Source organism: Coturnix japonica, chromosome 3 (genome assembly GCF_054131305.1).
Source record: "Coturnix japonica strain WE chromosome 3, WE-NBRP24, whole genome shotgun sequence".
In the NCBI taxonomy this organism is placed as follows: Eukaryota; Metazoa; Chordata; class Aves; order Galliformes; family Phasianidae; genus Coturnix; species Coturnix japonica.
The window spans coordinates 22,471,385-22,493,612 of record NC_140665.1 but is presented as its reverse complement, the minus strand read 5'-3'; the positions used below and the strand labels follow the sequence as shown (position 1 = coordinate 22,493,612).

At 43.0% G+C, this 22,228-nt stretch overlaps 1 protein-coding gene and 1 long non-coding RNA gene across 3 annotated transcripts; one reads left to right on the top strand and one right to left on the bottom strand.

The window, feature by feature from the left end:
- Nucleotides 1-1,640: 1,640 nt before the first annotated feature.
- On the bottom strand, nt 1,641-18,468 carry EPHX1 (epoxide hydrolase 1). Of its 2 annotated transcripts, XM_085542994.1 has the most exons (10): nt 18,419-18,468; nt 12,487-12,671; nt 10,605-10,785; nt 8,595-8,822; nt 7,852-7,981; nt 6,881-7,095; nt 4,422-4,530; nt 3,802-3,927; nt 3,222-3,302; nt 1,641-2,696 (listed from the first exon to the last, which is right to left on the bottom strand). In XM_085542994.1, the coding sequence occupies exons 2-9, from the start codon at nt 12,664-12,666 to the stop codon at nt 3,269-3,271; spliced, it is 1,203 nt and encodes a 400-aa protein (XP_085399120.1). In that variant the 5' UTR covers nt 12,667-12,671; nt 18,419-18,468; the 3' UTR covers nt 1,641-2,696; nt 3,222-3,268. The 2 variants fall into 2 exon arrangements, with proteins under 2 accessions (XP_085399120.1, XP_015712724.2); XM_015857238.3 differs by lacking the exon at nt 3,222-3,302.
- On the top strand, nt 3,796-7,819 carry LOC146761311 (uncharacterized). The gene is made up of 2 exons (XR_014944563.1): nt 3,796-3,935; nt 6,887-7,819. It is a non-coding gene; the product is annotated as an uncharacterized LOC146761311 (long non-coding RNA).
- Nucleotides 18,469-22,228: the final 3,760 nt, after the last annotated feature.

The following is a 22,228-nucleotide window of genomic DNA, read 5'->3' as shown; positions in this document are numbered from 1 at the left end:
TTGATACGTAACTTCCAAAGTCTATACCCTTTTATGTCCTTTTTGCTTTCTTTCTTTCAAGCAGAAGTTAATCAAACCCATTTTCATTCTGGATTTAATTTCTATGACTGTTTTCTGTGCTAAGTCAAACAGACAGTGAGGACAGCTAATTTGTAGTTGGCTGAAATGCACTTACCTGGAGTGCAGAGTGGGGCAAGGACATGCTCACTTAGCTTGTGCTCGTTACCTTTGAGCACTGTGAGGCACACTTAGAGGTAGAAGGGTCCAGGAGTGTAGGTTTTTGTTCTGTCCAGCTCTGACTGGTGCCTGAGCCTGGATGGTGCTGTAACATAATGTCACTAAGCAAGCCCTGATGTGCCTCTTTTCACTAATGCTGGCCCCATTCAAGGAGATGTGCTCCAAAAAAGCAGACAGAAGGCAGAAAATGCCTTCTACTTGCATCTGAGAAAGGCTTTGCCAGGTATCATGTAGCCAACTTCCTTCCCACTTACTTTATCTGCACTGAAACTGAGCAGCCTCTAGGGAAGTATTCAGTTATATCTGTGTATGGCAGTGTTCCCTAGCAGCACAGCAGATGTCTGCGTGTGTGTTAAAGATGAGAGGGGATGATCTCCAGCTCTGAAATACAAGGCTGCACAGGAGAGAGAAGTAAGACACAAAAAAAAGTGGTCTGAGATGAAGAATTAGTGCAGGAGGGAGCTCAGGACCTATGACCGTATGTCATTGTCAGAGGTGGCCCATTCCTTCTGAATAAGCCATGTTTTGGTAACACTGAACCTGAAACTAGCTCAGGGATGGTCTTCTGAGAAGAGCTTAATTTAGACGGAGTGAACAACTCTGTATTTTCTTTCCTGTCTCTTCACACCAGCCCAAACCTCAATATTTAGCAGGTGAGAACACAGATTTTTATCTAATGAAATCAGCTGCAAATATATGTAGAATTAGTGCTCGCTACTTATGTGGAAGCAGTCAGCTGTGTTAAAGAGTTCACGTACAGCCTGAAGGTCTAAAGTAGCACTGCAGTAAACCCTGCAGAGAGACATGAAAGCTGTGTTTTTCTCTGCAGAGATGTAGAAGGCTAGAGTACAGGTAGTGAGAGTTCTCATCTCTGCTTGGAAAAATGGCCATAGTTGGTCCACGTGCAGTCTGTCATACCAAACAGCTGGCACTGAGCCCTCAGATTCCTGTGCCCAGCATCAGTGTTGCTTTACACATATCAAACCGTGGGAAGGAGCAGCAACTGTTACTTAACAGCTTCCATTCCTATTAATACTGTAAAATAAAACTAATCTACACAGGTGTTATTAATGGATTATATTTACTCTGCAAGCATAAGGAAGGAAAGTATATAAGAAATGATGGGAGAACAAAAGCATTCTGAAATCAGTCGTCTGCTTAAGAGTGCCTGAAGCTCAGCTGCACTCACTGGGGATTGTTTTAAGTGAAAATACTCAGCCCTTCACGTTCAGTTTTCTTGTAGCTGTTTGCCTTCAGCCTGTTCTCTGTAACAGATACAATACAGAATTGATAGTTTCTAATTTGACATTTACTTTTGCTGCCACTAAGCAAAATCTCACCTGTTCAAAGGCATAAAACAAATGTTTATGTGCAAGCATTATTCAAAGTTTAAAGCCAGTTCCTTTTAATTTCAAATTAATGTTTTATTCTTCAATATGAGGTGTTCACAATACCCTGCAGAGGCAGTGCAAAGCTGCTGTGTCTTGAGCCTGTCCAGGGTTTTTACATTTTGGTTAAGAGCAGAAATTCAATGCAGAGGTAGTTTGGCATATAATTACTCCTATCCCTGCTCCTCCTTCTGGTTCAAGCTATGGGAGCCGATGTGGCTCAGGCACTCAGCTGATGCTTCAGCTGCTCCTCACACATTGTTTTCTTTGGAGCCCAGTGCAGGGAAGTGGAGCTTGCAGCCAGAAAGCTGCTTAACAGAACAGGCTGTAAGAGAAATGCAGCCAGCTGGCTGGCTTACTGGGCACTGTAGATCAATGCTGATTAATGGATGCAGTCATTCAAGTTACATCTTGTTAGGCTGTTCCCATTGTTTATGTGAGGAATCTCTCACATACACCAACTCAATTTTTGCTGCTGTCATGGAGAAAAGCTGTTAGTAACAATTAAACTGAACATAATTAGTGGGAAGGTCTATTTTTCAGTTTCTATGTATGAGGCAGTAGTGTTACAGAAAGGATTTTAGAAGTCTTTTCTGAGAGAGGAAAATATCCAAGCAACCTGCATGCTATGTTCTTAGCCTAGCTGCTAAAAAAATTGACAACATTTTTAATATAAGAAGATTTAAGTTTCCAAAGCTGTATTTTATCCAGCTATCCTGCATTTTTCTTGCTGTCCTCTCACATCTGGTCGAGAATGTGATCTAATTACACAGATTACAGCAGACTTACTAAGGCTTGTACATGTGCTAAGCTATAAGCAATTACCCTCCTTTTCCTAAGGTGAGTTACTTTCTTTTCTTTGTCCAGAGTTGCTCTTTCTCTACTTTCCCAACAAACTGCAGAATATCTTCAGCAAGAAGTTCAGGTTCCTCCAATGCTGCAAAGTGGCCTCCTCGAGGCATGAAATGGAAGGAAACTATGTTGGTGTATTTCTTCTGGGCCCAAGCCTGGGGTGTGTGCATGACTTCATTAGGAAAGGAGGCGATGCCAGTAGGTACTTGTACTGTGAGCCTGAGAGAGAAGAGAGAATAATTTTATCTTCCAAACACTTCACTGAGCAAGAAATGGAAAGTCCTTTGGAAATGCTGTTCTTCAACAGTCAGGCGGACCTACTAAGCAATTAAAGCAGACTTCCAGGTCTTGAATTTGAATAGTAGACAACACTCCTGTTTCTGAGGGGGGGAAATGCCAAAAGGCCATAACTTTTGGCATACATTGACATAGATGGCAGTTCTGTAAGGGATCCACGACACAAGAGTTAGAAGCATGGAAATAGATCTCCGGGAGGCAATGAGGATCAAGTTTCCTCATGCTGCAATCAGGGCTCAAGAGTAATGTTCTGAGGGGAAAGCAAATTGACAATGGCTGAAGAGAAATTTACAGGACAAATTACAACTAGAATATGTTGAGCCTGTCAAGACAACGGGGTGGGGGGGGTTTGAAGAGAAGAACCTGAATGGTGGCTGCAAGGTGAAAGTGGGAAGAGGGGAAGCAGTAACAGTGAATCTGGACTAGCACAGAGGAAGCATTTCTTACCATGAGACTTTGTCCTGTAAATCGTCCTCCACAGACAGCTCTTGCTTTTAACTGGCATGAATGTGCTCTACAGAATATTTTCTACATGAAGAAGTAAAGAGAAGCAACTGCATTTGAAGGGAAAAGTACCTTAAAGTGGAAGTATCCACACTTGTTTTAAACAGAGTAATATGTTGAGGGCCTAAATATCCCATACATTTGAGCTGCTTTGTTGGAAGTGACAAAGACTTTAAGATTTAGATAGAACAGGATGCCTACTCTTATGTGGGTTCTTGAGACTCCTTCCTCTAGGCATGTAGAAGTTCTGTATAGCTCATCTCATGTAGGCAGAAGTGGAACAGGATACTGCCCACAGTGTAGCCACAACAGCTTCAAGAACTGTTCAAGAACTGAGTCAGCTTCCTGGGAGAATCATTTCACAGCTAAAGTAATACCATAGGAGTGAGCTGCGGTTGCACATAACTCAGGGCACATTTACCTCTGCATTTATTAACTTGTAACGACCACAAGACACAAACAACTTATCTGCAAACATAGAATTAAAGTCAAAACAAAATGTTTAATGAAAAAAAGCACTTACTTTTCATGTTTCTGTGTGCCTATTCCTTTCTGCATGTTTTCTTTGTAGAAACGCATTGAGGAGACGATGCAGCCTGACACCCAGTAGATCATGATGTTGGTGAGAAGATCATCCAGGTTAAACTTCCTGAACAGGTAAGCCCAGAGATTGCTTAGTTATTAAGTAGTGCAAAATGGTATTTAGTTCTAAGGACTTCACTTTGGTTTTGTTCAAAGAGCTGTTTAACTCATTACGAAAAGAAATGGAGAGAGGAAGTGTGTTAAATTCCCGCTTCCTGTCAGTGGCCAAATAAACATGTTAAAGGCTTTCAAACACAAACTGGAAAGTGCCATTTTAACTTGTATGTGGAAGACAGAGTCCAGCATAGCTGTCCCCAGTCTGGGAGAATAGAAGCAGAAGAGCCCATAAAACAGACTGAACTATTATTCATAATTTAAAATGCTGCCATAAGCTTTCAGTACAGCAATTGCAGGTACTCCAACATATGCAATAAGGAAGTACAGCACTGTACCATTTGTAGTCTCTACAGGCTCCTTATGAGATGCGAGACCATCAGTTCAGATAGACATTCATTTAGCTTTGACTTGAGGCTGAAACACCCCATCCAAAATAGCACTTACCTCTCAAGTCCTCCATCTTCTAAGTTAAGGAATTCTGGGTCGGTCCACACAGAAAATTTCTCCAAGATGTATGCAGCCAGTCCTACAGGAGAGTCATTCAAACCACAGCCTGAAAAGCAGGAGGGAAATTTAACTAGAATCGAGATATTCTCCTGCTGTTCTCAGACTGTTATAGATGCTGCTCATTATAGTACAGGGGAAATAACTTTATGTAGCTATTCCAGCACCTGTGTTCCTAAGTAGATTAATACAAGTCAGAGCCATTTATTGTTGAATCATTAACACAGTACCTGCAAGTCAGCAGACTCCAGATTAGCTCATGCTGAATGTTTTTAAAGTGATGTAACAGTATTGGATTTCTGCTGGTTTGGGTTTTTGTTTTTTCTTTTCTTTGTAAGCCAATAAGATTAAGCAGTATGTGCCAAGTAGGGCTTGCTTCCATTAATCTGTTAGTTGGCAAGTATTAAACGGTTTTACAGGGCCAAATCCCACATGCCTACACACGACCAGAAGAATTTACACCACTGTCTAATTGCAAAAACTTTTTAAGGATTATTAGAAAGTAATTAAAGAAGAGAAAGGCTTTGTTAAAAGGTCCACCTTCCACATTAGCAAAAGCAAACTGCCATAGTGTAGAACAAGTCTTAATACAACTTTTGCAGTTGTTTTGTTTGGATTGGAAAAAAACACACGTAATTGGAACGTTATTAATACATCCTAGTGCCATGAAACGGGGACTATAAACTGTTCAAGCTGCCCGGAAAAGTCAGTATATTTGACGTTCCACATGTGCAACCTAACTGTGATATAAGACACTACAGCTAGCACGATTCTACCCATAACTGCTATTTAAATGTGTTAGTTGAGTTTCAGTTAACAAACAAGTAACACTTGTAACAGACAGACACTAAGTGATCCAAAAAGCTAATTTAGCATGCAGAATTGGACAAGCAATGTACTTCTCACATACTTCACTTTGATGGGAACAAAGGAGACTGCATCAGTTTACATACAGATAGAATTTACATTGATCCTCGCAGTACTGTGAATACAAGCACTGCCTCTTCAATCATCTGAAAATGAACTCACACTAAGTGCAAGTAAGTATAAAACCAGATTCATGCAAGCCAGTCTGATCAAAAGCCAGCTCTGAAACAGCCAACCTACTAGTAGCAGCCAAGAGTCAGAAATTACTTCCCTGCTTAGGACAGCTCCATGTCATACTGTCATACCAGAACGCTCAGGAAGACCTTGGCAGCCTCCCTGGCCAGGCTTCTCTCAGCTCCTCTCAGCTTCCTCCTGGGTGTCATTTTCCCTGGGAGTCTTCCCCTCTGCAGTTCCCCCTCTCTTCACTGACCTCAGAATTGCTCCAGCTCTCAGAACATGAACTTGCTGCTGGTTCTCAATCTGTACAGTTCACACAGTCTGCTGTGACAGACCACAGATCACAGCTAGGGACCGGAATCAGCCAACCACAAGAGAGAGCCCACCTGTGACCAGGTACCTGCCAGCTTCCTCGTCTTTTCTTCAAGCAAACAAGGAATTAGAGATGTGTAATTTTTGGAAATCACAACTCAAAGCGAGCCAAGTTACCTTAAATCCATCAAACTATTATTTTGCCAACGTTTTTAGAATACACCCATTTCTGGAGCTAAATTTATAAAAGGACATTGAGAAATAGTTTCTACAGCTCTGCTTCTTATTAAAACCTACAGTAAGTGAGTCCTGCTGCACTAGAATGAAATATATTTAGTATTCTTGACTCAGTTTTTCAATTCAGCTGCAAAAGATGTTTTTAAAATAGGAGCACTTAAAACAGTTAAGCAATCTGAGCGATTAGCAGGACATTCATAGGTATTCACATTTCGTTTTCGTGAAAGTCTGCAAGTGATTCATAACAATGAGTAAGAACCAAATTTGATTTTACCTTTCAGGTGTCATTTATGCCTATAAATAAACTAGCTTGTATGTTGAAACAGCTAAAAGCTTTTTGGAGTTTCCACCTTTTGACTGTGATTGATTCTCTGTGAAGAAACTGTCTTTTGTTCTCAGCATAGCTGCATTTGCAATACAATGACAGTCCCCAGCGGCAGCAGATGTGGAAAAGTTATTAAGCTATTTTTATTTATGAAAACTGAAAATGAGGTCAGTGGCACTTAGAGGGTGCTTGCTTTTGATGTACAGGTATCCCTTTTGTATGTGAAAGCGAGTTTCACACTAGATAACTACCTATCATAGAATGGCTTGGGCTGAGAGCTATTCCAAAGACCATCTCATTCCAACCCCACTCCTAGTTCTTTACAACTTGCATGCAAAAGAAGAATCTTCTGTTTAAAACCTCTAACCTTCCTACTTCTGTTCCTGTGAAAAACACTCTTCAGTTGCATAATTAAGTAACATGATTTGTTTGTATGACAGTACAGCTCAAGTTAAGTAAGTATTTTTGTTTGTTTCTTTACCAACAGTATCAGGTCTTGTTGCCTGGATGTGAGCGTAGCCAGACTCCGCCAAGATCCTGTAGAGCCCCTTTTTCAAGAAGGGAAACATCCGCCTCACATCTTCCTCGTGGAAACCAAAGAGCCCTGGAAGGTGGCGGCCCAGCAGGATGGAGAGCAGGTGGGTGAACCCCATGTTTGTGACTGAGGCTAGGTTTAAATGAAGACCCTTCAGATGGCTAAAAACAGAAACAGAGAAAGCCCCCACAAATTGCTGAAATACAATATGATTCAAAGGTGTTAAATGTGAAATACAACATTTTGATAGGTATGTTAGTGTTATATTACTAATCTATAGTCACATAGATTATAGATTAGTAATATAACAATAAAGTTGCATTTAAAATATACAGAAATGGGTGTCCTTTATACTCCAGTTTGCAAATTACATCATTGCTTATGACCTTGGTTGTACTTTGTAATGTTGCTTTTCACCCCAAAACAAGTCAAAGGGGCAGTTGCCAGTGGTCAGCACACAAACCCAGTCATAAAGTCCCATATCCTCCTATTGATATAAGTACTCATACTATTCCAGTCCCTCTGGGACCATCAGAAAGCTACTGCACAACTGTTGGTGCAGGTGTCCAGTTCTGGATCACTGCTTTGCATAGAGCACTGAGAAGGAAAATGACACAGTACTCGCTTGTTTAAGGACTTGGTTTGGAACAGTCACATAGAATCACAGAGTTGTAGGGATTAGAAGGGACCTCTGGAGATCAAGTCCAACCTCCTCCCAGGTAAAGCAGGTTCCCTGCAGTAGGAAAGTGTTGAGGTGGGTCTTGAATATCTCCAGGGAAGGAGACACCACAACATCTCTAGGCAGCCTGTTCTCCTGCTCTATCATTCCCACTGCAAAGTCCATGAGCAATAGCTATTTAAAGAATAAAACAGGTTACTACACCAGTCATGCAGCAGTGTATCAAATGAGTACTCACTTGGGAGCTATCTGGGCCAGATTGGTGCAGATGAGCCAGCCCCAGTCACCACCTTGTGCGTAGAACTCCTGGAATCCCAGTCTGAGCATCAGTTCGTAAAATACAGAAGCAGCACTTACAGAATCGAAGCCTGCAATTAAGATATATATACTATTGCATTAATTTCAGCTGTACCTCTGAATGTACAGCATTTGTTCTCCCTATCATGACAACAGTCAAATTCCAAAAAAGCTGCAAGTCCATTTTTCCTCACCTGTCTGACAGTATATGGGAGCCCTTGTCACATTGTCTGGGTAAGGTCCAGGATAGCAAGCCCAGCCTTCACTACAGACTCCCTTAACCCCACCTGTTCTCCATGCATTTGGCCCACTAAGGGGTTGCTGGACTCTTTCTAAACCATGGTCATACTCCAGCTGAACCCTGTCAGAAGCACCTGGCATTGCCTGGGCAATTTCCATTTTGTCTCTGTGAGATCAGTCTTATCTTAATGATAGCTAGAAACTGTCTTATTCACAGATTTTCACTTCATAACTTTTTATAGTCCTTTCTAAATGATCTATATGTTACTCCTGAAACTAATGAATGGTGATACCTGAAGTCTCACTCATCTTTCTCTCTCTCCATGTGACATGTGAAATCTTTGCTTCTATGCAGGAAGAGACAGAAGTTACCATCTGCCAGTAGAGTCTGTCTCGCTGTGAGTCTGGACTTTTGTTAGTTTGGTTTCTTCTTATACATCTTACCTTTTTTGTGAGGTGCTTCTGAGAAGCCATACCCAGGGATAGAGGGGCAGATGACTTCAAAGACGTGTTCAGTGCTGAAGCCGTGACTGGCAGGATCCGTCAGGAGAGGGATAATTTTGTAAAATTCATAAAACGAGCCAGGCCAACCATGAACCATTAATAATGGCTTTGCAGACTGGCCTTCAGGCAAACGAGGAGGCTTTACATGAATAAAATGGATATCAATGCCTGTTTAAAAAAAAAATAAATGGAAGAAAAGAATTAACATGCCTAAACTTGCTATGATGCTGGAACTAATTACACAACAGATTGAACAAATCTTTTATGATTGATTGATTGATTTGGTGAGCATGCAAATACCCTGCACCGCTCTGGATCCATGTTATCCAAGGAGCTTAAAGCACTTTGTGATGGACAGTTAAACGTCGCAGCTCCTAAACAAGGTTGTCGTGTTTCTGTTTTAAGATTAATTGGAAAAGTAAGACATAGAAGTGAAGCAATCTACCAGCGGTAACACTGTGACTCAAACAACTTAAAAGCAGACCTGGGACTATTACACCATCTAGACCAAGAGCCCTTAAATTTTATCCCAATATCCCTCTATGGCACCAGCTACGCTTCAGTCAGTCACAGATTTTTCTTCCTCAAAGGCATACAGTTGCAACTTGAAGGCAGCAAGAGATGAGCAATCCATCATAAACAGCAGCTGTTTGTTTGGGGCATTAATCACTTTCCTTATTTTATGCATGCCTGACTTCTCCTTTCAACACGTCTAGCTCGTGTCTCCAGCCATTGATCTGAACTTTAGAGCAAAAGGAATTTTAAAGGTATGCACTCTCTGATTGAGTCACACTTCTTAACTTTTGATGAACTAACTAAGCTGAATCAAGCATTAGAAAAATATGTTGCTAAAAGAGAGTTGAAGAGTTCAACTTCTTGATTCCATTCTACCTTTTATCCCAGCAGCCTTTCAGTATATTTTTGATAAATCTAAAAGGCTCTGCTTTCCAGGAAACAATGATTTGCTCTTAGTGGAGCCTGGATGCTTCATTTCATAATGTGTTTAAGCACGTTTCGCTTGCATCAGCTCACTTCATCCCAGCTTCTCTTAGCGACTGAGAATCTCCTTAACTTCTTTTCCCTTTCTTGTCTCAGGTGGTACTTTTTTTTCCCCCTCTTTTTTTTTTTTTTTTTGTCACAAATTTATTTTAAATACTACGGTCAACTGCCCCATTTCAATTAACGTACATTCATGGGGGCAAGTAAAAATAATATTGCATAATCTCAAGTGTGAATTTTACAGTCACGTAAAACAATTGTCTGCTTTGCCTTTCCCACAGCTGTATCACCAAATCACCCAAGTGAATCACCTAACTGAAGTATTTAAAACATCCAGTTTGACCGAGCTCCAATAATAACAGACCTTAACTGAATGGCCTCTTTCAAAATGTGTTTTGAATGAAAAGACAAAGCAGTCGCTTGGGCCTGGCAGCACATCAGCCCTAAGGGAAAGGCATTCTGCCTTCCTAGGACTAGGAGAGCCTGAAATGGTGCAGCAGGGCATATCGGCCCTGCCAGGCAGGGATAAATGTGAGCAGCCAGCACATTCAGCCAATGATCCTGCCAGACTGACAGTGTCACTGTGACAGCAGCAGCTGGAGAGCTGTATGGAACAAGAAGTGGCATCTGTGGGTATTTTTGTGTGATTGCATGCAAGTCAGGGAACACTGCTACATCTCAAGACGCAAATCCATTTCCGAATGCCTGTGCCTGGCTCTCTTTAACACGAACTGACAACCCATCCATGCACAAGGGAAATCTATTTGTCCTAAAGGTTTCAGTTACAAGGAGGTACTTTCTCACTTCTGCTGTCAGAGTAGCAAGGGTCCACGTTATGGCAGCCACAGAGGGGAAGGTTCATGCAACGTGGCTGAGAATATTCTTACACTGAGATCCCTGTAAATGACATTATGTATTACTGTTTATTTTTAAGGAAAAAAAGCCAGACACCTTGAATCTTAGTTTTGAAGTGTGGGTACTTGTTGAGAACTTCTACTTGTTTCTTCCAGTTGAACTGGTTTTTCCAGTAGGAGACAACCTTCCTGAGATATGCTGAGTTAATTCCATAATGGAAGCAACTGTTCTCCAGGGGCTCAGTGAATCTAGCCTGGTCAAGCCTTCTAAATAAGTCCTACAGGGAAAAGAAAAGGAAAGAGAAATGTCATAAGCACTTGCATCTGCTGCTGCCTTATGCTGCACTAGGTATGGTTTCTAATTATTTCCAAGTGGACAAAGAACAATGAAAATAACGTCTCCAGTGATGACTGTGCTCTGTCCCTTTTATCAGTGCTTGCTTTCCTCCAGATGCCCTCTGTTCCTTTTCCAGTTCTGGCTGTTAACACTTTTAGCAGCACTGGCTAATCTGTTTGCCAGGCTGACAGTCAGAGGATAGAACCCAAAAAGCAGTACTGAGCTATTAAGAATCTTGCTTATGTTATTCACCTCCATATCACATTACTACTGTTTTTGTGAGTTTTTTGGTTTTCTTTTCGTCAGCTGAATACAAGACAGGGCACTTTACAAACTGATACCAGAAGTATCGAATTAACCTTACAATGCAAGTCTTCTTGCGTTTTCATGGTACTTTGTTCCTGGGGCTAACTTTGAGCCCAATCTCACAGTGAATGCACAGCTCTGGCTCATCGCCCTCCTTCCCAGACCAAGCTGCTGGCCTCCTTCACTGTGAAACACTGCAGATTTCACAGTTAGAGCTGGTGAAACAAGACTGGGGTGAACGTTTCCAAACTATATGAGGTCACTGCTGCACTTTGTGGTCATGGGGGATGCTGCCAATATTGCAAATTCAGTCCAAAACCACTCAGCAGGGAAGGACAGCCAAGAGCCCCTTCTTCCTGCAAGCAGAACCACCAAATAGTTGAGATCTGGAAATCCTGCCCTGCTCAGGCCTCTGTGGGGCTTAAACTTGGGCAGCACTTTCCAATGATTCTATGATTCTATAATTCCCAGCTGACGTAAGAGTGTATTTAAAAGCAGTTTGTTACTGATAGATTATGTTGCAATAGCTGTTAAAAAACCAAACCATGCGTTCCACTAAAATCCTAAGGTTAGAAATGATGTAGCTTTACATCTGCAGCATAAGGGGAAGCTATATTGGAGATCAGTGTCCGCTGCTATTACTAAGAAGGACAAAGTCCTAACAAATCCAGGCCTATCTGAGAAAATAAAGATGTAGAGACCCACTGTAAATGAATAATGTGAGCAGCCCCAGGAGTATCGTTTGAATGATTGCTCCATAGAGATCTATGAAATGGTGCAATCCTTGACAAGCACTCACAATCAAGGTCTTGTTATCTAGCAAATTCTGCAGTGCATGTGTTTACTGTAATTAACGCTGTATTACTGTTGACCCAAGTAGATCATAAATTACAGAATTAGCATCCAAGGCAGCTGCAAACATAAGGCACTCAAGAAAATGAGATATTCATAATTATTCTTTTGTTTCTTTCAAAACCAAAGATATTCTTTGTATTCTGGTCTATGCAATCAAGCTGAGGAAGGTGCACAAAGAGGAGCACAGCTGAGTAATCTGTAATATGATTTTCATGTTCATTAGGCCTAACAGAGTAGGCTTATTTACTGGCAATCTTGAGACAGCCAGCTGAAAACAAAATAACATGGCAGAATGTGAAATCTGTCAATCCATTTCTATCTGCTGAAATGCTGGGAAATTCTCTTCCCCCAAATTCTCCACATTAATCTGTCATTTTAACAGATATTTCACATCAGTTCAATGTAAAAATTACTTCCAGCAAGGCCTGCATTTAACTGGCCATTTCTGACTTCTTTTTCCCCAGTACAGAGATTTGCTTACGCTCAGCTCTTCTTCTGTAGTTTCCACCTTGAATGGCCTAATTGTCGTATCTCCTTCAGTGTCAGGCTTCTGTCCCTTTCCCCACCATCCCTCTTTGAATGGGAGCCTCTCTTCTTTCTTTTTGGAAACGAAGTAGTAGATGACAATTCCCCCCAGAATCAGGAATATCTCCAGCAGCATAGTGCCTGCAAGAGAAGAACAGAACTCTGATGAGCCCCATCAGATAGCTCAGAGACATGTGATATACTTGGTTAAGACTATAAAGGTTTACTGGCTTTCTAAGATAGGATTTGGTCCTATGCTGTTCTATTGCTGTTTCATGCTGCAAGTAGAAAAGAAACAGTTACTTATTCTCTTCTACAATTAGTCTTCGAGCATCCCTTTAAGTACAAGAAATGTTTGCTGGGGAACAATGCTCTCATCTTCTTAGTGTATAGTTTTAAAGGATGTCGTGATTCAAACACTCGTACGCTGAGGAACTGATAAAACATTAAGTACTTAAAAACCTCCTTAGAGCAGGCATTGTTTATGGATGGCACTGAGCAGCTCACGTTCTCTCCTGACTTGGGAGGTTTTGTTGCTTTTGCTGCTGCTGTGGAATAATTTGATGCTCCCAAATTGCTGAAACAGCAAATAGAACAGACCAGTTGTATAATATATATATGTGTATAAATAAGAACTGTAGCAAAAGTTATGCAAGTTCACATGTAACAAGGGTAAGAGCAACTTTATTTTGTAAGTACCTTTATATGACATGACATGTTCACTTCAGTTGAATTTTCAGAAGGTTGGCACATAATAAATGAGGCAATTAGATGGATAAAAGCACTGAAACGAGCACCCAATCAAACATCTGTAGGGAAGGCAGGCACTCTGCAGATAGGACAGCAAGCTACAAAATATATATCACTTACATTACAACTGCTACAGCTTTGGAAGTGACCTGACATTCCCAAATCCTCAGGAGCCAGAGAAATGAGAATGATTGGCATTGGAAGAACTTGTTCTTTCTATCTGTTTCATGGATCTTTCTACGACCTCTGTAATTTGAGAAAGTGCTACTTTTCCTCTGCTGGGTTCCCTGAAGTACAAGGCAAGTCTCTACACGACTCCACCATACTTGAACCACAGATTATCCCAGAATTAAAGAGCACTATTAACTTTTACAGCAGAACAGAACTCGAGGGACTTTCAGACACTTCAAAGCACTTTACACAGAAAGAATAACTACCACGGCATTCAGTAGATAGGATTTCTCCTGTTCAGTATTCACATAGAACAGCAGTTTCCCCCTGATCGTGACATGATTCCTGCCATGTGTAGACTACAAAGGTTTGCCAGCAAAGCTATGCAAACACCACATATGAAAGAAAAAAAGAGAAAAACCCAACCAAAATGATAACAAAAACTCCAGGCCAACTGCAGTACCTTTACAAAGCCCCACTACTAACAGCTGTGCAAAGACAAGAGAGAGCTTCTGTCAGTGCCTACACCAGTGTTCACATGTCACGGAGTTCCCTCTAGAGCTCACTCCGTGACAGTGGGAACAAACCCAGGGGAGCAGGAACAAAAGTGGCCCCCTTCTCTAACAACACAACAAGGCCCAACCACGTGCGCTTTGGGAGAGGGGAGGGGAAGGGAAGGGAAGGGAAGGGAAGGGAAGGGAAGGGAAGGGAAGGGAAGGGAAGGGAAGGGAAGGGAAGGGAAGGGAAGGGAAGGGAAGGGAAGGGAAGGGAAGGGAAGGGAAGGGAAGGGAGATTGCGATTGGGTCTAAAAAAAATGAAGGAGAAAAAAAAAAATGATCTGAGAACGAACGTCAGTTTAATAACCCAATAACGCTAAACAACAACAAGAGAGTTTCAACAAAGAGAATACCAAGTGCCCAATCTCACCGATGAGCTGTGGAAGGCGGGAAGCTCCAACCGTGCTGTCTCCTCGCAGGGAGCCGGGCCAGCAACCCCGTCCCCTTCCCACAGAAAAAACTTGTCCCCTTAACTCCCATTATTCTACATGATGTTCTGATGTGGAATACCAACACCAACCAAATTACAAAACCATAACATCACACAAGACAGCCACGGTACCCAGAATAACAGTGGGTTCTTTCTCATAGTCTATCAGCAATTGCTTTCTGACGCTGCATCAGCATCACAGCCCCAACCAACACAGACGATGGAGGTACTGCATCTAATACAGAACTTGAAAAGATATCAGTCCATTTCTGTGACTAATTCCAAATGCACTGTGGGATGATTTAGTTTACAGCCCAGCAGCATGTGCCAAAATCAGTTTTAGGTCGTGCAAAAATGTTGTCTCCTGTTGCAGAGAAATGGGGCCAGCGACAAATCAATTTGCACGAGTTGCTGTTTTGATTGGAAGAATGTTTTGATGGAAGAAGCCAGCTCTGATAGCAGTGGGGCTACTTTTGCTGTCAGAGATCCCACGTTACTCTCTATTTTCGATCCCTCTCAGTGCCCTTGGAAGTCTCTATAAAAATCCTCATTGCAAAGAACACAAGAGAAGCTGGAGTTTCAACTATGCTGTGTTGTTTTTTTCTCAGTGCATTTTACACCATTTACAAGAAAGCTTCAGAATTTCCCTACTGGATGTTATATGGCTCCATGTTGAAAACACTTTTTTTTTTCAGCTTTTATTAATGTTTTTTTACTTCCACTCTCCTTTTGTCCATGCATCACCAGCAGTCTGAACAGCTACACAGGAACAGTAACATCATTAACATCAAAGCCCTGTCCTATCTAATGCACGTCTTCATCAGTGTCCAATTACTCGCTCCAGAGAACAGGGCAGAGAACATTTGTTTTTTGGAGCAACCATCTATAATATATCGTGCCACTAACATTCCTACCTTATTCTGCAAGTACTTACTCACCTGTGCCTTGCAGCAGTAGTATCCAGCTGAAATACATTACTAGAGAAATAAGGAAGTGAAACACTTTCAACCCAGCATTTGGAAATCCCTTGCACTCCAGCACTGTGCAACTCCCACAGCTTGAGTAATGTGCAGTACTTACACCTCTGAATGGTGCTATTAAACCCTATCAGTGCAAAGCAGCAAGAGCACGGGTGAAGCAAGAGCTCTACGAGACCATTCTGCTTTCAGACACACGTCAGAGATTATTGTGATTAGTGTTAATAATGTTTTTGCTCCCAGGTTGGTTTACTAGCAGATTGTGAGGTGGCTCAGAGCACTTAGAACACTACAACACCGTCAGATACAGGGTTTATTGATTAATAATTACTCTGCAGGAGAAATAATGGCTCCATTTAGAGATGATGTTTCAGTTTATTTTTGTTCCGTTACATAACCCCCCCATTAGGTTTTACTGAACACGTTCCCCTCTGCCACAGCATCTCTGTTTACAGATCGATTTGCCCAGAGAGCAGCAATTACAGGTGACTTTTCCGAGCAGATGTGGAAAGAAGAACCACTGCAGGACTTCATGATCTCACAGCACCTCTAACAGAGTCCCTTTGCACTGGCAGCCTAAAAGGGTTATATATACAGCTATATAATAGCTGTGGCACTATCCGTAAGTTTCACCTTCAGCCTGTTGTCCTACCACATTTGGGTATTCCATTCTGGCATTTCATAGCACCAGAGGCAAGCAATAATGAGGGTATTTGTATAAGAAAAGCTTCCTACTTATGTAGTTTATGGAGCACGATGAGAAACTTCAAACTAGGCAGCAGTGCAGGAACTGCTTTGCATAGCACTGATAACATCTCCCGGCTGAGCACAAAACGAGCCATTAACATAGTAGGAAAAGAAGAGCGGTAGGCAGAGGGTGAAATAAAGCGTCCCACGCAGGAAAGCAAATCAAAGACAGGAAATACAAATCCAGGAGAGTTTCTGGCTCGTCTTGATAAGAAATGTAACATTTACATTTTTATTGGCACAGGGAGGTGGCACACAACGATACCTCCCGAACAACAGGAAGGGGTGATACAATCCCATTCCACAATCATTGTCTAGATTGTTTGCAGCTAGGAGCTGTGCAATCCAGCAGGAACACAGTGCCCAAGGAGAGACCTACAGACAAAGAAGGAGGTCACCTCCACAAGAATGGGAGCTCTGCTGTCCCCTTGGGCCTGGGCAGCTGAGCACCACACAGGAATGGGAATGTGGGTGATGACAGGGCTGGGGATACGCCTCCAGCACCACAGAGGAACACCCAGCATCTGTGGCAATGAGGCTCCATAGCAGCTCCCCGCCCACCCTGCCCTTTGGACATCAGCAGCCACCAACAGAAGGACCGGTTTAAAGGTTCTGAATGCACCACCCAGAGCTTTTAGTTTGCTGCGCCTCATTCGGGAAGAGCATTTGAGTGCCTTTATAACACATTTATAACACAATTATTCTACCGTCCTGCCATCAGACCATCAAGCAGCACGTAAAAAGTGCCAGTAAAAAGTTTCTCAGGCCATTCACAGCCACTGTCCAGCCAGTTCAGTGACACCGGTCAGTGAGATGGATGCTAAAGCTTTACTCCAGTGTTTAATTTCTGCTGTGAAAAAAGAAATGATGAATAGCGCATTGTTCTGCTTTGCCTTCTAGTGATAATGAGCTTAACCACCTCTTTGTATGCCAGCATCTGCATTTTACAGATGGGAATGGAAAAATGTGCCCGTGAACCAAGAGAGTTTGATATAAACAGATAAGGAAATGAGACCGAGGCAATTGTTCCTCAGACCTCAAGGTAAGTTCAGGCTCTATTTTTAGCTTCACCAAATTCTCCAGCACTAATGAGGACAAGGCCACATCCCTCCCTGGCAGAAATGCTGCCAACTCTCTGCCCAGCCTGACCTGCAGGTCAGATGCAGATTCATCCTGCACAGCTGCTGCTATGGCCCAGCACATGGCCTGCTGCTTACAGTGGGATTTTACAGAGTAATTCTCTTGAGATTCCTCCATTAAATCAGGGAGATCTTCATTACCGAGCAGCTTTACAAGCTTTTTGTATTAGCACCGTGAGGAAACTGTTATTAAAACCTTTAATTACTAACAGATGCAGAACCGATATGTACATGGGGGTGCCTTGTGCAGGAAACAGAGTGGCAGACATGTTGTGCTCCAAAGTACATCAGAACAAAGGACACGGTGATCTTACAGTTACAAGAAGGTTTAGAGGTGGAAATGACAAATATAAAGACTGACAGGAGATGTTTCTGGCGATCTATAAGGCAGTGAAATGAGGCACATGGTGTAAATTAAATGAGGATCGTGACTCCAAGCAGAAAGGGGCAGCACCAAAGAGTGAATGAAAATCTATCAGAGCTTTAAAATAAGAGTATTTTTCTTAACTAATTGTGACTATGGAAACAGGAAGAGACAACAACTTGTGATCTCTCTATGAAGACTTCATTCTCAAAGTGAAAAGGAACTTCAGACGATGATGAGAGGCACAGATGGTAGTCATCACTTTCTGTCAAATACTGCAACACCAAAAGGACGTGCCAGAGTAAACATGCAGCGAGAACAATTCTTCCTTCTTCATCTCTCTTAATAACAACTAAATAGCGAAGTTCTCTTTGGATTTGAGGGCCTCATTCCCGAGTGCACTACCTGCACCCACCACATCGGAGCACTGAACGCTGAATGAAGTATGGAGAGGGCCGGGTCCTGCGAACACGACTTAGTTTGGATCCTTAACATCCAGCCACGAGGCAGCACAGTACGCTTAGCGTGCACAGGACAAGTGACAGAGCAGTAACAAAGTGTCTTCAAGGCAGAAAAGAAAGTAGAGCATCCACTGCAGCTACCAACAGAGCGATCCGCACAGACACACACACAGCAGCGGGCAGAGAGCACTCAGTCAGCAGCGCTGCTTCAATGTACACGGCAGCGGATCACGCTGCTCTAATACAAACCCCTTGGCCCCCCCGCCCCCTCCCCGGCCCCATCCCGCACTACCTGCCGCGGTCGGATGGCGCCTGGCCCCGCTGAGCGCAGGGCTCCTCCCTTCCAGGCCGGGCCGCTGGGAGATGTAGTTCCGCTGCGGGACCGGCTGCGGGGCGAGAGGGAGGCGGGGGCTGCGTGAGACGGGGCGGACCTGCAGCCCTCGGGGTGGCACCGGGCGGGGTCAGCACAGAGCCAGAACTGCGGGATGCTGCCATACAGGCAATGGAGGGCGGCCACGTGGGGGGGAATGAGCCCAAAACATTTGTTTCTTTGTGTGCTGCCCTCAGCTGTCGGGTAGCGCTGCCATGGAAAACTGGTCACAAAACAAAGAAGGGCTACCAAGAGTTTGAGGCCGGGCTGGATGGGGCTGTGAGCAGCCTGGTCTACAGGGGGGTGTCCTTGCCTATAGCAGGAGTTGGAACGAGGTGCGGTCCCTTCCAACACAACCCATTCACTGAACCAACTGTTAAACACTCACTGAGAAGGTCAGCCCCCCCCTCATCCTCCAATGTTAAAAGGTGTATTTTATAGCAGTTTAAAGTAAGGCATCAGCTTTTGCACTGACATGCCTAAAGCATTAATTCATCCTCCTATCTGCTGACTCCCTAAAGGAAGAGATATCTTTGGGAGGTAACTTCTCTAAGGCTCACTGCAAACTTGGCAGAGCTCATTTGTCAGTGCCCTGAGGGAGGCCTTTCATCTTTCAGCCACATAATGATGAGAACTGTATTTTAGATGGCTCTATTTACAGGCATCAGCAACCCACTTAAAACACATATTTTTTTTTACTAGCCAGCGTGAGCAGTGGCTTCTCATTGCTCACTAACAGTCAGCAACTACTGCAGTAGGTTTCCAGAAAGCCCAACTCCCCTAAGAAAACAGTCCTTGAAACCTTGCTGCATGCGATGCTCATGGGGATACTTCTCAGTATCAGCAGAACTCGTCAGACCTTGTATGGAGATACCACTTCCACACAAGGCATGAACGCAGTGTGCTAGCATGGCTTCAAAGGACGAAGCAGCAAACCAAGCCTCTGCCAGGCCTTTCAGCATGACTAATATTTGAAGTTCTAACAAAAAGACTAAGAATCACCACAAAAAGGCAGACAGAACAATGAGTGCAAAATCAAACACCTCTTCAAAGCTGGTCTTTATTCAAATAGAAAATGGTATTTCATGAGCGCCATCAATTGCAATATAAGAGAAACAGTGTTCTTAGTCTCCTAATACCCAAATTCAGTTCTCTATATGGGAGGTGCTCCCGGGCTGAGCACTCTGGTTCTGGCTGGGAGCCTGGCCAGCTCTTGGACCAGGAGCCCTCGGAGGTGGCACTAATGACCGGAGATGACTTTATAATGTCAGAATGTCTTTGTTCCCATCAGAGCACTCCAAAGAACAACCACCTGTGACTAGGTGATAACTTAGGGGGCAAAAATGCATATGCACCACAAAGATGATGTACAAAAACAGCAGCTGCACTTGCACGAAGGTAACTAGCTGTGCTATCACTTGTGTCTGTGCTGTTACAGGCTCAGTTCCCACAGACTTGTATTACATGGTCCAATTTAAGCCCGTGTTCTCCTGCCAGTTTCTGGGCTTAGAGCAGCCACGGGCCCTACACCAACTGTCAGGGATTAGTGGGCTACCATGCTTTGCATTCTGCTGAGTAACTGCTCTCTGTCTGAAATGCCGTGGCAACATTCTCCTACCAAACAAACACACCACTTCTGGGGATTAAAAAGGCCAGATCTGCCCACAGCCTGCAGTAATTCCTCCCAGTGAGAAGATGGGGAGGCTTATCTGGAAGTCAGTCTGACTTTGCTGTGAAAGTAACAACAGATGAAAGGCATTTCTGTGCCATCTCCACAAAGATGATTTCACTTTTGCCTGTATTTAAACACTTTTCAAGGCCTGTGCAAAAGATAATGCGATTGTTGGCTTATGGAGATTTTGATCTTGAGTCGTGCAGCATCTACCTTCAAAGTTGTATCGAGGTCTGGGAATAGATCCCTCCTGTCTTGGAAATGACATCACTATTAGCTGAAGCAAAAACTAGATGTGTGTCATGGATTTAAACAAGTTAGAGGCTATCAGTCTTAATGGATCTTCACAGCAAGGCTTGGTAAATACGTTTGACAAAAGCAACTTCATTTCAGTCAGTGACACTTAGAAGTTCCCTCTGAAGCACAAGGGCCAACACACTTTCCAGATGATGTAACCCTTAAAATCAACCCAAGGTAACAGCGCCCATCAAAGTCTCACTGACAGCGGCTGGCAGAAACAAGGCTCCTCCACCTTTATTACAGGGAACATTGCGTAGTACCCACTGGTTTTTTTCCCCTTGCGCTGCAGGAAGGAACTTATGGAGATAAAATACAATTATTTTGACAAGTTCAAACATTGTTAAAGGTTTGGCTTCACTTCAATTCCCCATTTGCACGGACTCAGGCACAAAAAGCACCTAATTTTCCAGAGTAAGTCTGATGCTCTTGAAAGCATTAGCTCAAGACTTTGATGAAAACAAAAGCTTCTTTCATAAGCATCTCTAAAGCCATGACTTGTAACCGGTTCTCACTTCTACAGATAATTAAAGGATCTTCCTGTAATCCACAATATGCTTACAGATCCACAGGCTGAGGATTAGAAACCCTAAAGGAAATAGAGGACCCTTCTTCTTCCTGCCTCTTTTTCTTGACAACCACAATTTAGTACATGTGTGGGAACTGTTGATCACAGCCTGAACCTCTGATTGACCACCTGAAGCAAACACTGAGTCAGCTGCAGGAGCCCAGGCGAAGGCAATTCAGCTGTGCTACCAAACGGGTGGAGCCTGAATGCACCTCTCCCAGATGCCATTTAAGGGCTGACCACCACTAAGGCAGGATCTCTTTCTCTGGAGATCCTCCTGCGTGGAGTTTGCTGCAAACCTTCAGCATCGGTGAGCATTTCCCATTTATCATCATCTTTCTATCACGATGCTCTTTTGTATGAAACATCTGTTTAACCTCTGTTTACCTATTGGCTGTATCGTTGTATAACTGCACAGTACAGCTTCCTACATGCTAAACCGATGCATAAAATGGTCCAAAATCACACTGAGATAGCAGCAGCCTTTGCACCTGCAGTGTAAAGCTTCACTTGCGTGACTTCTATACAGCAACCACATGTATTGCCCAGCAGTAGTCTAGATTAAAAATGGCTTAATTACTTAACGTTGCTATATTGCAATTATTAAGACAATAATTTAGAGCACTGAGGAGAATTCTCACATCACAGCATCTTGTTACAGCTTAATTAGGAACAAACCGTAGCCTTTTATCTGCATTTCAAAAGCCAATCAAAGCCATTACATGTAGGTCACTCCTACAGAGTAGCCACTGGCAATGTGGCACCCAGGCACTCTCCATACCAGCTGTAAGCAGCATTGCACAGCAGCTGGTTGGGTACCACTGCAGCAGCTGAGCCTGTGCTTTGTGTTAAAGAGTCCTCAGCAAGTGTGAGGATTCTGTTGCCTCTAAGTAGACTGTTTATATAATGGCAGTGACAACAGGTACCTACTGCCATATTTAAATGTTATATAGAAAAGTCTTCCTATGGCTCTGGCTTGTTTTCGCGGCTTGGTTTTTAAGCCAAAACAGTATCTGGGCATACAGTACACCAGTAGCATATTTACTTAAAAAACAAAATGTGGTTTTAAGTATGCATGGACCTGTATCAATTTCAGCTGCAGGGTCATCAAGCATAAAAGCATTCACAAAAGACAGTTTTTAATGCCCTACCAGAGGTAACTGTGTGGAAAAAGTCAGAGTCTAGTGGGCGTGGA

Excerpts from the sequence above, each read along its gene's own strand:
- EPHX1 (XM_015857238.3), bottom strand. The coding sequence starts at position 12,666 with ATGCTGCTGGAGATATTCCTGATTCTGGGGGGAATTGTCATCTACTAC. Across the intron at positions 10,786-12,486 it reads CTACAGAAGAAGAGCTGAGC|GACTTATTTAGAAGGCTTGA; the intron begins GTAAGCAAATCT and ends TTTTCCCTGTAG. Across the intron at positions 3,928-4,421 it reads GAAGATGGAGGACTTGAGAG|GAAGTTTAACCTGGATGATC; the intron begins GTAAGTGCTATT and ends TTACCTGTTCAG.